The 19,157-nt window shown below is 41.6% G+C and overlaps 1 protein-coding gene across 2 annotated transcripts in view; it reads left to right on the top strand.

Moving 5' to 3' along the window:
- The window catches only part of LOC128436790 (protein kinase C alpha type), a 132,525-nt gene that overhangs the window by 72,284 nt on the left and 41,084 nt on the right, over positions 1-19,157 (top strand). For both annotated transcript variants that reach the window (XM_053418645.1, XM_053418646.1), the window contains exons 4-8: positions 1,443-1,554; positions 3,479-3,607; positions 14,942-15,098; positions 15,442-15,576; positions 16,018-16,111. In XM_053418645.1, coding sequence (XP_053274620.1) covers positions 1,443-1,554; positions 3,479-3,607; positions 14,942-15,098; positions 15,442-15,576; positions 16,018-16,111 — 627 coding nt within the window. The remainder of the gene's footprint in view (positions 1-1,442; positions 1,555-3,478; positions 3,608-14,941; positions 15,099-15,441; positions 15,577-16,017; positions 16,112-19,157) is intronic.

Genomic DNA, 19,157 nt, shown 5'->3' on the forward strand with positions numbered 1-19,157 from the left:
CACAAACCGGATGTTTCGAGGTTAGATTCCCGGGTCCTCCGGTCCGCATGGCTGCTTTTCCCTCGATATGTGAACGATGTGTGATATACAAAGTGCTGAATTGAATGAACCACTTACCAAGGAGAACCTTTCCTTACAGGACTCACAAATTGTGTCAATTATGGTCCTGCACTTCGTCTTGTATGTAGTTACATCATTCAGATTTCACATTAATATCTTTACAAAGATTAGATTTTGCAACCAAAGCCTCCTTTGCTGTGCAATTTTATACAAACTTAGTAGTAGTATACTTAAACTCTGATTATTTTAATGTTTAATGGAGTATAATATTAATATACCCAACCTGGAGCAATGAACTAGGATAATAGGCTAATGATGAATGGAAATCTTTTATAGATTTAATGACTATTCAAACTCATTAACTGTACAGCTATAAGAAGAATGATGCATGAGGCAGTTCATAACATTTTTAATAACATAGAATATTTAATTGCGTTGATTCCTCAAGACTCTCATGTCTGTAATTGTGCAATAACCCTGAAATATGGCTTTAAAATGGATAATGTAATTGCAAGAGTGTATTTCTTTGGTGCTTTTCAATTCATTGTAATGTTATCTTACGTAATGTCCACGTGGTCGAGCAGGATGGAGAGACGATTCAAAAAACAAGGGCTTAGTGAAAAAGGCTGATAGAGATTGATCATTGCTCCTTCAAGTGATAAAAGGAAAGAAGTATCACTGATTAGGAATTAAACCTTAACCCGGCCTGAAGTGATTGCACTCAATGGCTTTGGAATTGTCTCCTGGGTGACGTTGATTATGTCGACACGTGATCTCTCTGATGATTTCAACTTTCATTTGTCTTTCAGAAGCTTCTGTGTGAGGGATTTAAGGGATGCCGTCTAATCGACCGAGGCCAGGTTTCGAGGATAGATCATTTGAAATTCTGGATTTAAGCCCAAAAAACTTTAAACATCAAACAATTTCCTCTTCCTGAGATCACATTACTTAAGACACGCAATGTTCTTCCTTTTCAAGATTCAAGAGGACTTTATTATCAGCCTACCCTGGGTTCATATCTTGTTTCCTCTGCAGTCATTAGTGCTACAATGAACATTCAAGCAGTGCAAGTTGACAGAGACAAAAACAAGTGGTGTAGAGAAGAGAGCTCATCAAAAATGCCTGAAGTCAAAGCTCCTTTTTTAAACCACATTTCTTCCTCAATAAGCCACAGACAGATTTTCAAAGGTGATTGCTAATGTTTGAACTCTTGTTGCAGTGCAATTTCCTCTTCTGAATCAATATGCTGTAATAAACCTGTGTTTTTAATTCAAGTAGATTTGTTTTCACAGCTTTATCTAACAGCGGTGATTGGCACTTCACATTCCTTGACGTCTTTTTCATCCCTCTTTTCCTTTTCTCTTGTTGGTTTTTCTCTCCAGGATCCCAGAACGAAACACAAGTTTAAGATCCACACCTATGGGAGCCCCACCTTCTGTGACCACTGTGGCTCTCTGCTCTACGGCCTCATCCACCAGGGCATGAAATGTGACAGTGAGTAATCAGATTTCATCTCTGTAACATTTCCCCCTAGTTTGCAAGAAACAAACTTCATTTGAAATCAAGTAGTGCTTGTATTGAACAGCAACATGTGAATATTCAGAATCTGCTCTCATACGCAGACAGCTGTTAATGTCGTCTGGACAAAAGACACCTTCAAAGTATCGCTGTTTGGAGAAATGTCTGACTCCTGTCAGAAAGATATCCACTGTCACCGGACCACCCACAATATTGACCGTTGCCTCCTAGAGGCCAATTCGTCATCAAATGATGGTCTGATGGGCTCCAAGATTCATTTATATCTAAAGATGATACCTGTCAGATAATATTTAACATTCAGTCTCAGCTGTTCTGCTTCATCAGCAGTATAAATGGCCGTTTAGATTGTAATTAGGGCCCCGAGCACCGACGGTCGGAGACCCTATTGACTTTGAAAAAAAATTCGCAGGTTGATGCTCCAATAGTAAAAGAGGGAAAAATGAATCCTACACTGACTACAGGTTAGGTCTTTGACTTTCACTCATTAAAATCACAATGCCTATTTTCAGTGAGCTATGTTGCGATCAAAGCCGTTCAGAGACTTCATTAATATCCCTCCGTCACTCCTCTTGGCTTTAATCTTGTGTTTGGCAAATTAATGTCTGAATGCCCTAACGAGCTCCTTAATGCATTATCCACCACCTACTACAGACCACCAGTTATGCCTAATGATTCCTCCGGGCTGAACATAAATAGAGATGTGGAGCGGGGAAATTATTTTGGCAGATCAATTGAACCTCTAATCACGGCGCGGTCGGATTGCACAGCAGCATCCACTTTTCACAGTGAGGCACAAAAAAGTGTTTGTTGACGTGGGGTGGTGAGGTAGCAGCGGATCCCCTTTTCATTATTTTTCATCACCTGGTGGCATCATGACGTAACCACTGGAAACCGTCCCCAGTGCATGACAGGGCGGCTCAGCTGGCAGACACACATGCCTGGTATGCATGATATCACAGAGCTGAAACTGGGTCATAACCTTGTTATCTCCTCTCTCATCCAGCTCTCAGTCAAAATAACAAGCCTTAAATATTGTGAAAGACACGTATGATACACAAAATGAAATTGAAATATGTCCTTATATAGGTACAGTAAGTCTAGAGGATTTTTTAAAAGCAGCTTACTGTAACTAGAGCATGAGGCCATGAGAGGATGTGTTCATGCACAGATTGCTTTTATGAGATGATATTTAATCAATAAAGGACATTTTCTGTGAGAATTATTGCTTCTTTAAACAGGAAGGGTGTTTGGAGAGCGCAAACCTATACGCCAAGGTTACTGCCCTAGGTGTCCACCCCCTAATCCAGATCCACACCAAGATATTATGAATTCTGCCCTGACCCACACTGCCTCCTTCCACCAAGCTTTGTCATAATCCATCGTCTCAGAGGAGCGATTACCTACGCCAAGGCCCAAAAGTCCCTTTAAATTCAAACAAGTTGCACCAAACTACACACACTCATAAAGACCAGTCCCCTAAATAAGCATAATTGTTTTCATGTGGATACATTCATTATAAATTTGGTAAGCACACTAAAAAACACACCAAAGAAATGGGTTCTTCCCTGACCTACACCGCATCCTCCCAACAAGTTTTATGATAATCTGTCCTGATCTTTTTACCTAATGCTGCAAACCTACATTCAAAATACCAAACACAGATGAAAGCAAAACCTCATGGTGGTGGTAATTAAACTCACAAACACATGTGGCCGTTATAATAATGTTTCAAGAAATCAGTTGAGTAGTGTTAATGAGGAACAATTATAGAATCAGTGTGTGAGCCTGCGCAAAGAAAGCCCTGATCCAGTGTGTTTGGTTGAATGAAATGCCGTTATCTGACCAAACTTCTTTTTGATTTCTTCTTATCTCCCTCCAGCCTGTGACATGAACGTCCATAATACGTGTGTTATGAACGTGCCCAGCATGTGTGGAACGGACCACACCGAGAGGAGGGGCCGTCTTTTCCTCAAGTGCGAGGTCACCGCTGATAAGCTGCAGGTCACAGGTAGGCCTCACCCTGTTCTACCAGCACACACCGAAGTGAATGGGGTTCAAGATACAGAGTGGGATGGATCTGAACGGGCTTTGGTTTCAGTGAAAACTTGTGCTTGTGTGAGTGCATGTGTGTGTTTGTGTAGATAATATAATATAATATTATTATATTGTTCTGTTTCGATTATGAGCCTATGCCAGCTTTACTCGTCTTGCCTCTGAACCCTGGTTGTGTAATTTCACACATTCAAATTCAGACGGGAGCTCTCTCTCCCCTGCTGCCATTAACCTGAATTGGACTGCCTTAGCTGGGCCCACTTGTGATGCAGTGAACCCTGCTGCTGACTGCATGGCTGGCCTTGTGGCTGTCAGTACGCCTCAAAGGCTTTAGTCCCTCTTCTGCACGGATCGATAGAGCCTCTCCTGCTAAACGCTCTCCTGTTAGAAACAATTCACGGTTAGACACACTTGGAAGGCAGTCCCGATCCAAATATGTATTCCTGCAGAGGTGTGTGGCTCTGCTGCGTGGGCCTCGTGTTGGTACTCTTTTTAAACAGTCACGACTTGCTCTGAGTTTGCTGGAGTTTCCGATGCAACTGAGCTGTCGCTGCAAAGCTAATAGAAATGTATTTCTCATCAGAATAACATGAAACCAGATTCCCAGTGTTCTGCTGATGAACAGGGTCGTTGCTTTACAAGCGTCTGTCTTACCATTGTTCATTAGAGGGATATTCTACGTGATCGATTCACCTGATAATGTATTTGCTTTAATTACTGAGAAACCTGGTCTTTGCCTATCGAGCTCTGGACAAGATGTAATGAGATCTGCTTTTACTTCCTGGTGATGTGATACTGCAGAGACTGTTCAGATCAGAGGTGAAAATCTTCTTTCATTTGGTGAACCATCAAAAAAAGAGTACTCCACCTCTAATATATACAATAACCTCAAGTTAGTAATTCTCCCAAACATTTAAAATATTGAGTTTCCTGACCCCCAAGACCACGGTCATCCCCGGTCCTAAAACACACTTACATATATGTCATGGATAGTGATTAATTTCTGTGTGAAAAGTCTCTATACGACACAAATTGTTAGCATGTGAAATGTCAGCTCAGTGTCAAATGTGGGTCCCGATCTGCTCCTCCCAAATAGTGCTTTTCATTCATGTGCGTTTAGTTTACTCACCTTTACATTACATTACATGTCATTTAGCTGACGCTTTTATCCAAAGCGACTTACATTTTTAGAACACTCAGCATTTTATGAGGGGCCATTTAGGGGTTCAGTATCTTGCCAAGGACACTTAGGCATGCAGATGGGATAGAGTGGGATTCGAACCGGCAACCTTCTTGTTGCAGAGCACCCGCTCTATCCCCTAGGCCACGCTCTCCCTCTATTCATCATTTGCATGCCTTGGCAGTACATCCAATCAGAAGCAGATTTAAGCGTTGTTTCATAATTTGCAAGTCATTATAGCTGACCTCGCAGCCTGTGTCGACTAATCCTCCTAGGGTGAAATAATGGCGGACCAGCTGCCATTGTTAAACTGAGATAATTTCATGCAAAATCTATCAGAGCCCCTGGCTGGATTCTCCTGTGAGTGAAACGTCTTAAACATGAAGCCAAGTATTGCTATTGGATTGTCCTATGAGTTTCTGATGGAAACAGTGTGGTTCAGAAGTGTGTTTCAGTGTAAGATCCCCTTTTACCTCGGGTTTCGAGGCATGCTGTAAATCCCCTGGCAGTAATGATGATCCGCTGGAACAATAGCGACGGCAGGGAGCCAGCAGCAGGCGCACGTAATCATTCAATTAGCTGGATAACAGGGGGTCAGTGCATCTTAGCACCCTGGCACTGAACTTCACTGACTTACTCGCTCATCAAATGATTGCTACAGAGGAGCACAGTGAGTGTGGTCAGGACAGTGGGGAAGCATCTTTACTCATTGTTTCACATGGACCTCGTTTGGTCCGGACCTTCGGCCTTGTAAGTCTACATCCTTACAACTAGGTTTTCTAAAACAATGACTTTGGCGGATCTGAAAACGCATGTCATGTGACCATTTCCTTGAATAATAGCTCGTCTCCTACTCGTGTAAGCAGTTGTCATTGTAAAATACAGAATTTAACTGCACAACAGCTGTTAGCAAAGGCCACAGGGTCAACAACACTTGTAATTGATTATCTATGTTGCGTTCTACACTGGTGGCCGAGGCTCATGCTGGTTGTCCTCTTCCAAACGGGAAGCCTGACGATTCAGTGAAGATTATGTCTTGACTGAAAAGACCTAATCTGCAAGCAGTTGTCAGTGTCCTCGTCTTTGTTTCCAAACATCTCCATTGTGACAAAGACATTTACCCCAAGGTAAATGTCTCTGTCACAAAACTAACAATAACAATGGTCCAGACTAAGTTCTGAACCATTGTTATTGTTAGTTTTGTTTATTCTTGCTGTTAGCCACTATTTAAAACAATTCATATGGTGGAAAGTATTGGTGCTTCTGGTTACACCACCCACTGATTATTATTGATGATGTGTAATATCATGCACGGTCTACCCAGATATCCAGCTTTCACCTTTAGCAAGATGTTTTTACCTCTGCTGGTCATATAATGTTTTTATCACAAAAATACACTCACATTTTCTAAAGAAACATGACATTTTTAGTCGTTGTATATGTTGTATATCCTTTTCTGGTCTTTGAACTAGTTTATTACAAGGTAACGTCTAGAATGTCTTTTTAGTCAAGTGTGGAAATACATAAACGGAGACCACAGTCTAAACAGAGGCACAAATATTTATTGAAGAGTTGTGACTTTGTATTTCCATCCCTCTCTCTCTGGTGAAATCCCCTCATGTGTTCATCGCTCACAGGCTGCTCATCTGCAGCTGATGCAGTCAATAGTTTCTCCCTGTGTGATGGGAGCTGAATTTCAGCTGCCTCCATTACCATTGACTGTCTTCACTGCTGTCAACTCATGACAATGATGTGCATGTACAGTACTTGTGAAAAACACATGAATATTTCAAAGCTGTACATGCACAAGTACACGTGAATGTGTGTGTGTTTTTGTGAGCAACACAGATGGGAAACTACCATTATAACCTGCAGCAGTGCTGGGAGTGGAAAGCCACAGCCTGCTGTCATACGTAGCAGCATGTTCCTGATGTGGACACAGCATACATGTCATCATTTGCATGTGTTTTCTTGTGTGTGTGTGTCTGTGTGTTTGTGTGTGCATGCGTGGATGTGTAGGTGTGTGTATAGAGCTGCTGTAGCAGCCCACTCGGACCAGATTGTATCACCGATTACATTTGCTGCTGCAGACAGCCTGCTCAACAGAATTGTGTTACATGGTGAAGAGTTAAGCGAGAAGGTGCAGTAGAGCCTACATCATTTACACATTGATCAGTGCATAGACACAAGTGTGATCCGTCAATTAGGGTTTGTGTGTGTGTGCTTGACTGTGTATTTGAACATGCATTATATGTAAATAATGTGTATACACCAGGGCTAAGCTTGATGTAAACTGATGAATGCTGAATGCTCAAAACCACCATGTCTTGCTTTTCACATGTTAAACTGTAATGTAACTTTTGACTGTTACTGAGTAATGTGCAAGTAATCTGATTACTGTTCCTATTGTGAAAAGGTAATGGCTTATGTATCATGACTTTCATTTAACATGGTCAAGACTGATCATGGTTCTTGCTCTGAACCAGGAAAAAACACCTGCTTGATTTCCCAATATCCTGTCAGGATTTAGTTTTTACTCTCTAGGTATCAAACAAAGCAGTTTGGATGAGGAGAGCTGGTCTTCTTCCAAAAAGAATCATCCTTGTAGTTTGGATCTGGACCTACATTTTTACATTTATCTTAACTACAACACTGTTTGCTTTTCAAAACAATTATAATCAGCAACAACTCTCCTTTGTCTTTCAACCCTCTGTCTTGTAGATCAGCCTCCAGCCAACTAAGCCACTATAAATTAAAAAATGCACCCACACATATTATTGTTGTATTATTGTGCAATTTTGACACACTTGTTTCGCACAAATCGGAAAAAAACTCATAACATATGAATAAACATTGAATATCCAGGATATGCAAAGTGTCATACAATTCAAGAGAAATTATTTCGTGATTGCAAAACAATCCCACAATGAATGCATAGGCTACTCAGCTTTGAGTGAAGAGTGACTCCCACTCTGTTTGGCGAGTCACCATTTGGCCCAGGGTCAACGACAGAGTACCATGGCTGAACTGAGCCCACATACAAATCCCAGTCGGACCAACAGGGACAGACGAGCAGACTTTCTGGCAACAGACGCTTGCAGTGGTGAAATTATTACCCAGAAACACTGAGGGGGAGTTGTACACTTTCCAGAAGCCGGACTTGTGAGAATGTGTGTTTGCTGAAGGCGAAACAAACAAGTCCTGTGTCCGTGGCGAGGGAGGGGACGTAGCCCACCATCCTTGTCCTCCGCCTCTTACTGCTGCTCACACACAGCTCCCCTCTGTGTCTGTTGGTGCTGAGGAAGCCTCCCTCCTGTTTGTCTCAGCAACAACATTGTTCAATCACTCTTTTGAGTACAAACAGCTGATTAGGAGGAGAGGGCCACCTCTCCACCTTCTTTTATCTATACTTTCCTCCATCACTGTGCGCGGATGGTTGTGCGGCCATATGCCCGCGCCATCCCTGCATGCGGGTCCTTTGGGAGTGTGTGTGAGGGACAGTGGTAATAATTATATTTCTGTTCCGCTCCCTCGTCAACTCACCCAGTTCTGCAGAGAAGCCTCATATAGCAAGTCCTCTGCTCTAACTTCCCTCCTCTCCTATTATTTCTGCTTTAACCTTTTTGTTGAGTTTTGTTCTCCTCCTCTTGCCTCCTTGTCCAAATGCTCCCCTCTGCCTTCTGCTACATTAGAGTAGCGCTCTGTGTTCCTACGTGTAGGTGCAGTGTAGGAGTGTGTAGATCGGATTTGTGCTTGGATAAGATATACCGTGGACGTGGGCGGATCAGGGAATCCAGCTTTAACTGTTGAACCCTTTGGAGGTGTAGTGACTCTTTCTGGCTGATGGAGCTGCAGCAGCGATCCGGGTCTATTTTGCGGCGGCCTTTGATAAATTCTTATTACTACGTAACCCGAAAAATGCTAGAAATGTTAAAATCTGAAAGACCTTTTGACAGCGCAACTGTACACAGGGTGAAAAGTGAACTAGTAGTGGTAGAATCCTGTGCGTGTGAAAGAGAGGAGAGCAGAATGAGCAGCAATCACAGCTTTCGTGTTTGTGAAATGTTCTAAGGTTTTATAAAAAAAAAAGATATCTTCAACATTAATTTTTCCAATTCCGATACACTTTCTGCAATATACAGTCAAACAAAAAACCCACTGTCCCAAAATGACCAGACTGGATGAACGAACCCCCAGCATCCTCCCACTGTCTGGACACAGCAGCTTAGGTTAATCAGAGACACTAAATTTTAATATTCGTTAGTTGTTCCTATAATAAGATGGCGACTCGTCCAGGATGTACCTTTCCTCTGACATTATGTGAGCTAGGATCGGTCCCACCCCCCACACTACCCCTAGAGGATGTGTATTTATACTTAAATATTCTCCCTTTTTTGTTTATTTTAATCTAGAATTTTTATTATATATGTCAAATTATTATATAATTACTTTTGATGCATGCTGCAAGGTTTTACCTCTCAATACTAAATAAGAAATTAATCTTTTCTGTACATATTTATAAAACAAACATGTGAACGTAGAGGAATGTGGTTTGTTTTGTGTGCGGTGACTGCATTAGTGCGCAGGTAGCCGAGTGAGAGGGTGTGTGTCTGTTTGCCCTGTATATTTGCGTATGTATGTCCTCATGTAATTGCATGTGGACACAAATGACTTGAACCTGCAGACTTGTTGTACAGGACAGAGCATCCTTCTTCCTGGTTGATCAGATTCAACATGACTTAAGTTTCTTATGTCCGGCAAGGAGGTTACGTATGTTTACACCCCTGTCCACTTGTCTGTTTGGTTGTTTCTAGGCAAGATTACGCAAAAAGCTACTGAACGGATTACCATGAAACTCGGTGGAAAGATCCATTTTAATTTCTGCAGATGTGGCTCAGGGGAGCGTTCCAGGAATTCCTTTCACTGACTGATATTTATGAATTTAAGGAGACTCTGGGGTCTTAGCGGTGGTATGCGCTCTGGTGAATATATTCAAAATTCCTGATAGGGACACTGTTTCCTGGGCTGCGTGCTGATCTCCACAGTCACCATGTCCCTTTGTGTAACCAGCAAGGCATTCAAACAAAGAATATATCCAGCCTGTAAAGAGGACCTGCTGGAAGGCAGAGTTGGTGTCGGACCAAGGCTGGAAGCTGCCTGCGGGCTGCCAATTGGTGATCACTGCCCGGTGATCTGAATGACACAGTCTCTATGCCACTGCTTCCCCTCGCCAGCCTTTCCTCGCACTAATTTCCATTTCCATGCAGCATCTGAGTCATCGTGCGGAGAAGCTAACGATCTGTTGCCAAGAGAAATTCTTACTTAAATTCATACATTTTCCCCGTTAATCGGTTAAGATGGAACAGCTGACAGCTCTTGTGGTGGCAGCGATGCCAACGCTTCTCCACTGCAGGATGTTCGCCACAGCTAAATCAGAATAGTAATGTAATTATTTAAAATTTTATAAAGAATTATTATACATAGAGAAGAAGATATCAATGCAATCATGGTACTAATCCGCCTTTGAGCTGATGTTATATTACATAAGCAGACATTCATGCTGGCCGACATTTAAGTACTGGGCTTTCAAAGGAGAGAGAGTGGGGAGAGTGAAACTGGTGGGTTCAGGTTTATAGACAGTGTATACACAGGGAGGCGAAGAACAAACATGGCTGACCTCATTTTTAAGGTATAGGGTCACCTAGTGTGAGCTGAAGACTGGCTCTCTGTCTGTGTTCTGTGGCTTTGCTCACAGTAACACTGCGCAATCTATCAGTTATAATCACGTAACACACTTAACCCAGTTCTACAGTGCAGGAAACACAGACCATGAAGGAGTAAACTGGTAAAAGGCTGAAATTGGGTCCTTGAAGATCACACTGGCTTGAATATGAAAAGAATTTGATTGAAAAACCTCACGTTCTACATTTTCAAGGTAACTTATAATTAGTCACACTCTAGTTCATATTTAGACATTTATTTGCTTTCGTCACTAACCAAGACTGAAATGCACTAGAATATGGATAACTTACATGTAGTGAGATAACATGGCAGTTTGAGGGTTATTCTCTTATCGGCTACATGTGTAAATAGTTCTGGGACCCTAATAGTCAATCTTATTTATCATACTTGACATCAGGTATTAGATTTATTCCATTATGGTCTTAAAAAGTCTTAGATTTAACACAAAGAAACCTGCAGGAAGCATTATGACATAATAACACACCTTGGTGTGAACCCGGTTAGTCTCCATCACAATATCCGCAGACATTCTCCTGCTTTCACTGTCTGTCATAGAACAGCTGAACCTGTGTGGTTTCTGCCACCAGACTCCCAGAAGTCATACAATTGGAATTTGCAGTCTGGCGTCACTGCCCCGCCTTCGGCTCCCTCCTCTCAGCATGTCGCGGGCGCCCTTCATGCCATTTTAGCATATGCCTTTGCTTCTCCTCGCCTAATTTTTTTTGCCCCCTTTACTTTTTTATTTTGCTAGCTGCAGAAAGAGAGCTGCTTTCAGACATGCACTGAACTCTGGATGGTCTCTGCAGATTTCCGTGCTGTAGACAAACCATGAGCGTAGAATCTCCTGCTATGTTGTTCATGTGTCACAGGCAAACTGTACAATTGGATCTGGTCTTAATGTCACATGAGCACCACGTGTCCTGTAGACACGTATATGACCACTTACATGTCTACATCTTACATGTGACTGTTTCCTCTGCAAACTGGAGTGAGTCTTCATAGAACAGCTTGCCACCTGGGGGCTCAGGATAACAGGGTGAAATCAGAAAGCTCAGTTAAACTCAGCCGCATCAGAAACTGGATCACGCAAAGCTGCTAGGACTTAGGACGACACATGTCTGTAATTGTGGATGCTTGTTCCTCTTGGCTCAGAGTTCCTACACTAATTGTATTATCTGGTTCTTATTATCACAGGGACTTGGTCAGTTTTGTTTGGAGCACAGTCGGATAAAACAAAGTTCAACAAGTGTTGTTTTTTTGGAGAAGCGGCACCATGTTTGCTTTTCTTGCTGCTGCTAATGAAATGCAAACCAAGGATAGTTGTGATGACCCGTATCCAAGCAACTATTCAAAGCCCCCCTACACACACACACACACACACACACACACACACACACACACACACACACACACACACACACACACACACACACACACACGCACCCTTGAGTGTTACTCTCTGTTTTCACCAGTATACACAGAACACTTAAAATGAACTGTTCATCCAAAACAGTAAAAAAACATTATTCATGTTCAAAGTTTAAAAATAAATAATTATTGTATTCAACACCACAGATAAATCTGACTATCAACTGTTGCCTTACAATAGAGCTCCCACTACTTCTACTGCTTCACACACATCTTGTTTGGTTTAGGCCATAAAGTGCACTGCATGGGAAGGCGCTTTGCCAGCCATTTTCCTTTTAGACAGTCTAGCATACCCCCTACTGGTTAGGATGGGAAGTACAGTTTGCAATTGTATAACTTAATTTAATGGTCTCTTAACAATAACATGATATTATGATCAAAGTTTATTTTCAGCCCAGAAACATTCAACAACCCAGAATATTTTTTTTCAGATTTTCATTACACAAGGATCATCTTTTCCTGGATAGAATCATTATCAAAAGAATGATTATGTAAGGGTATTTAGAAATCGTTTTATTTCATGACTACTGATATTATTCCATGTTCCCTTGCGTAAGCAAAAAAGCCAGTGAACAATGTGTCTGTTTGTCCTGTGAGGGCTTTGTAACAAACATCACTTGGGTTCTGGGGCAACACATTTGATCAGATATTACAGTTCATATGTAATATCAAGTTTCTTTTAAATATATAATTTTTGAATGATCTCTGCGTAACATTAACAAAGGTGCATCTTATCTTATCTCATCGACTAGAAATTTGGTGATTGTCTGCTTAGATTTATTCCAGTCAGACCGAAACACTTTCTGCTGAAAGTTGACATTAAAAGGTAATTATTCTAATATGTATCTGAATATTCTTATGCTCACTTAACAAATTGTTTTCTATTTCATTTAGCCTTTTTATGTGAAATCAAAAGGAATGGAAATGAAGAGGAGGCAGCGAAGTTTAATTATTTTTATCTGAACAACAAGTTATCACCAAAAGACAGATTTGGGTTTCCGTCTTTCCTTGTACGCGGCAGAGTGCATCCATACTAGAGTGCAGTCAAGTGTAAATATAGTTAACAGTAGGTAAGTAGGTTCTTTGGTGCCTCTACACTTTTCCAAAGGATTTCTGAGAGAGCAGTGGGCTGACATCCTAGGATCGCTCAATACCTTCCCACACTTCGAGCTACTTCTGTTAGTGTCTGTCTGTCGCTCTCCTCATGTATTCTCTCTTTTTACCTTCTTTTCTCACAGTGTGTGTGTGTGTGTGTGTGTGTGTGTGTGTGTGTGTGTGTGTGTGTGTGTGTGTGTGTGTGTGTGTGTGTGTGTGTGTGTGTGTGTGTGTGTGTGTGTGTGTGTGTGTGTGTGTGTGTGTGTGCAGCTCCCTCCATCCCTCATCTAACTTCACACCTCGCTAACATTGCTCAGCACCACAGGAGCTGAAAATAAAGGCAAACAATGGGAAGCCATTTAATCTTGGCTCATCAGGCAGTCGACTGATTCTCCTGGCGCAACCACACTGAAAGTCAAATGAGGCCACTTTAGCATGGAAGGTTTTTTACCAGTGCTGGTGGGTCAAATTTTGTCTGGCAAGGAATTCCAGGGTCTCGGAGCCCTGATGGCAAAAGCCCGGTCACGCTTAGGTCCCTCTTATGATTGGAGCATCGTATCTTCTTCATAAAACTGGGAGTCCGACTGTTCTGAGCTTTTAAAGTTAATACAATAATATCTAATAAGTGTTAAAACAATGAAAGTATGATAATTTAAGATGGCTGGATGGATGATGGATCTATAGATGGAAGGATGGCAGGATGCATGGATAGATAGATTGGTGGATGGATGGTAGGATACGTGGATGGAGGATCATTTACCTCTCCCCTTATTGTATAACTTTTACAGGATCTCTTCAGAAACACACAAATACTGTATTTGTGTAGTTTTACCACTGCTACTTAATTAACTCATGAGTGTAGTGGTGACAACCCCTCATCGGGTTTCTTCAAATATCCCTCTTAATCCTGTCTGTACTATTATCGGCAGTTACCTCATGCGGACTTAACACACAGGGTTTGAACCTTCCTCTCTGGGTCAAAGGTCATTTAGCATCTTCACCATTCAGGGCACCACTGCAGAGAGACTGACAGGGCCACATGGAGAGAGAGAGGTATTACAGGGGTCTCCAGGGGCCGAGGTCTAGCTGAGCACAGCAGACTTTCACCCCGTCCCTTAGGAGATACTGGATGCAACAAGTGCCCATAAGCTCTGTGTGCGTCTGAGTACAGGCAGGGGTGTGTGTGTGTGTGTGTGTGTGTGTGTGTGTGTGTTGGCACAGCTCCAATGCACAGGACTAATGGAGTGCTAATGTCTCTTGCGTGTCGTTGTTTACTGAGCAGCTAAATACAGGAGGACAAGAAGAGAGCCCTCGCCTACTTAAGCTTGACACACCCTGCAGCTTTGAATCACTGTGAAACACTTCCTGCAAAGCTTCCTCCGAGGCTCTCGGCCCATAAACAACCTTCACAGGCTGGGAGGGTTTGAACACCTGCAGGTTGATCTACTGTTGTCTTGCTGTTGCGTCATAGAAAAGATTCAGTATTTGCTTCTGACCAAAGAGATTTGTACTTGTAGAAATGAACGAAATCTGCTTTGAGGCAAAACATTACGTTTTCATTGCTGTCTGATTGTGAGATCTTAAAAAGAGGCGTGTGTAGAGTGCTAACATGTACGAACAGGTGAGATTAATGATCCGATATAATTCTAATGATGTATCTGATTTTAATAATTGTCTGTGCAGTTATCAGTATCTTTGCATCTATATTGGGATACGTGATGAAAATGGAATAAAAGTTTGATTGCAAATCAAAGCGTTGCACAGAATCCCTGTTGCAGGCTACATGTTTTCTACCGTTATATGTTTCTCACGACACATTTTCTCTGTGTTCTTTGTTTTCCTCAGTGGGTGAAGGCAAAAACATGATCCCCATGGACCCCAATGGTCTCTCTGACCCGTATGTCAAGCTGAAGCTCATACCAGACCCCAAAAATGAGACCAAGCAGAAGACCAAAACCATCCGCTCCAACCTCAACCCCAAGTGGAACGAGTCCTTTAAGTTGTGAGTCCATCAGCTGTTGGCACCTTCAGCCTGCGGCGCCTTTTGTTTATTTTCTAACGTGGCTTAATGAATATAATGTAATCAAAAATGTAACCTCAGTGCTTGTATAAACAAGTTGTTCTACTATATCTAAATCAGTGATACACTTTTACCACAGCTTATAGTGGTGTTGCTGCTACTAGTATTCTATCACCAGTTTAAATGGATTGGTTAAATTTTGAAATTATGATAATAATAACATGATCTATTGAAGTGCAGTGTTTTTTAAGCAGCGCAGTACATATATATGTGTGTGTGTGGTTTCTTTTCTGTATCACCATGATTCCATCTCCTTGTTGCACAGCAAGCTGAAACCCACAGATAAGGACCGCAGGCTGTCGGTGGAGGTGTGGGACTGGGACCGGACCACCAGGAATGACTTCATGGGAGCCCTTTCTTTCGGAGTGTCCGAGCTCATGAAGGCTCCAGTCTGTGGCTGGTAACATCAACACTATTGTGTATTGTTTAAATTTGCACAATGGGGGTTTTAGGAGGATGCAGTTATCAGGAATTTTAAAACTCCCTCAGCAAATAGCTCAATTCTCCCTGTATTTGTATTGTGTTCAAAATATTCCCTTGTTGCAAACGTAATTTTGTTTTAACACATGAAATCGTCTTAATTAATTTTCTTATAAATTATTGTTCAGCTGTGAAAATGTTTCTCTAGCAACTTACATTAATTTCGAATAGGCTCCAGACAATAATGTGTAATTAAATTATGTTGAGACAAACACAAAACAGTCTTTCCAGGCCCATTACACAGTCTAGATGAGGGAAAGAGTAGAACAGACGAATAGGGGCACAGAAGTTATTAATCTTACAGTATTTCTCTGTGTTTATTTGTGTCTTGTCTCCCTCTCTCCTCGACTCGCTCCTCCAGGTATAAGTTGCTGTGCCAGGAGGAGGGGGAATACTACAACGTTCCCATCTCAGAGGAGGATGATGGTAATGAGGAACTGAGGCAGAAATTTGAGGTGAGCATCACACGCAAATGTTCTCAGCTGGGCCTTGTTTGTCTGTCGTTTGTTGACTCGATTGTTGTCTAAAGTGCCCACAACATCAAAAAGCACATAAGCAATATGACGTCTACAGTTTCTCATTAGCTCAGTCTAAATTATTATTGTTACGAATTCTTTTTTTGATGAGACACTTTTCTTTGTGGTAAGCAGTAAAATATCAGAAGCAGTGTTGATGAGAGCATGACAATTTAATCACTGACCACGTTTATATGTACTCTAATTGTCGATTGACGTATTCAGAAAAAACATTGTTTTGATTATGGTGTTTACATGAGTTTCTAATAGGATAGTCCATTCATATTACATGTGTACGTGTCATCAAGGAGTGGGTTGTATGTTGATGTCCCAAACGTCTGTGAAAACTCTAATACTCGAATCTAGTACTGCGAATAATACTTATACATGTCTAAGATTGGAATACTCCACATGTCTTAACGGGATTTTGTTTATTCCAAGTATGACCAGACGTCCAAACCTTAAAAACAACCATCAGAATCATCGACTGGTCACATGTTCTCCTCAGCTTAACAGCCGGTCATTTTAAAGAGGACAGTGCGACAGCTGCAGCTTTCAAACACTTCCTCGCCCCAAGGTCACGTGACGCCGGAGGATGAGTTTCCTCAATGAAAAGAGTGTGTGATGTCTGCGTTGTCGTCTGTGAGCATTTTGTTCTCACATCACAGAGATCCTGATCTGAGATCAGTCAGAGCAGCTCAAGGTCGGACTTTGATGCATCACCCTTTGTACCGACCGCTGTGTTTTAATCTACTGACACATTAGACAAAGACGTGGCTCGGCGACGAGATGTTTTGATACAGTATCTGGTTTGCAATGATTTTTTGCTTTAGTTTCTATCATCAGTTTGTTAATAATCACAAACGTGTTCAAACCGAAACAAACAAGATTAACTCAAATTTGAGTTTAAATCACCACAGTCAGTGTAGCTGATGTTCACGCTACAGTTAAACCAAACCACTTTTTAGAGGATAAATGTAAATATATTTTTCCTTCTCCTCTTTTTTCTAATTTGATGAAATGCTACCCATTACAATTCTTAATGGTTAACAGAAAATGATCAGATGATCATCATCGTAACGTTTCATAAGTAAATCCTGAACTTTCAAATGTCGCCCAAACACACATTGTACAAGTCCCTTTTCTAGTGGCAGTTTGTTAGACATAATGACATCCCTCTTTGCCTTCATCCAATTCGCTGCATCCGTTTTTCTAGCCTGCTGAGAGCCAATCAGTGTTCTTTGTGGCCCTCTGATTGTGTCTCGTATTGTTCAGCCGCTCAGTGGGAGCCCTGTGCTCTGGAGGAGACTTTCCAAACTTCTTTTCTACCACGTCTATTCTGCACATATGGAAGAGTTGTGGGTAGAAGTCGAACAAATTGAAAGGCATGATGAACGGTAATTTGGGGAATGAGAGCCAACATTAATTTGTAGATCATTTATTGTTTAAGCGATAAAAGCTGTTAGAATAATAATGTAAGAATTGTGCTCCTATTTTTTCAAAATCCAATTCTCTGAATTTATTAAAGCCTGACAGGGATTTCATTTATGTTCAATCCCTATAAGAACTGTAAATATGTTTAAATCCACTGCCATTATTAAATAAGCTTTTTGAATAAATATGTCGATTTAAGTTTTGGGTTTGGCCAAGCACCAGCTACAAGACTATGGGATAGGAATCATCCCCACGTCTGTCAATCCCACATCACACATCACACAGCATATGATTGAACAGTACTTCAGCAGAGAGCAAATAAAAGGTCAGGAGCAAATACCCCTGCCGTTTTGGAATTTCAGTCACTGCGGGACCTCTGCCAAAAATCATGTGATTCTCAGGCTATTGAATGTCTGTCAGGTCTCGGTAAAGTGGGTGTTGACAATTTTTTTTACAGAGAATAATTTTTGTGGAGATTTTAATATTTCAGTTTATCAAAGCCTTATGTCAAACCTTTTCTTATGAGCCTTCAAAGCCATTTTTTAAGAAAATACGGCATATATGTCATACAAGGACGACCAGCCAGATTTTGAAGTTCAATTCCTTTTTCTTCCATTTGCTGTTCACGGTCATTCTAGGTCTTAGAACATAAGAGTTGATTCTCTGACCTCTTTCTGTATGAGGTAGTCATGGTAACACACAAGGTACCTTCACCTGTATGAGTTGCATGAAGCATCACGGTGAAGGTGTTGGTGCTTTGTGTGTGTCAGGGTTCAAATTGTGTTCCCTCCCCCTGAACACACACACACCAACTACTGTACATTCAATAGCTCTTTTAATGGTTTTAATGTGAAAGTACACAGTCACACTAGGTGGTGTTGGGGGATACCCTTTTCTCTTTGCAGTATTTTTCATGCGGTCTCATTCTCAAGTTTGCAGTTATTTTGCAAACATAAATCACTACATTTGATTAAGGCAGGAACTAAAAACAAATTCTAATTACCTCAGAAAGCATGACCCCATTAGCAATACTGTTTGGTATAGCTACAGTAAAGGCAATTCTTTTGTGGTCTCTCAGGTCCAAAATGTGGCGTCTACTTGTCTTAATGATCTTGTTTGGATGCTGTGCTACCCGGAGAACCTCTCCTTCTTTGTCCTTTTCTTCGTCATAAACCGTCTGTGGTTCTCTCCCTTTTTCCCCCTTAGCCCTCCCTCCTTTGTGCTTGGTGAGACCTATACTGTCCAAATGCTTCTTCATCCCGTGTCACCTGTTCATATTTAATGCAAGAGTTTCTCTGTTCCTCTCCCCCTGCCCTCAGGACTGCCAGATTACCTTTAATCTAAAGGTAGCCCTCTCCTCTCCTCTCCTCTCCTCTCCTCTCCTCTCCTCTCCTCTCCTCTCCTTTCCTCTCCTCTTGTTGTGGTCAAAACGTTCCCTCACTGCTCCACATGTAGGATCATTTGCACGTGGTTCCAAACTACTGCAAATTGATCCAATTTACCAACAATTTACTTCTGGATATGATTTTGTATCCATAAAAGAAATGAAAAA

Source organism: Pleuronectes platessa, chromosome 3 (genome assembly GCF_947347685.1).
Source record: "Pleuronectes platessa chromosome 3, fPlePla1.1, whole genome shotgun sequence".
In the NCBI taxonomy this organism is placed as follows: Eukaryota; Metazoa; Chordata; class Actinopteri; order Pleuronectiformes; family Pleuronectidae; genus Pleuronectes; species Pleuronectes platessa.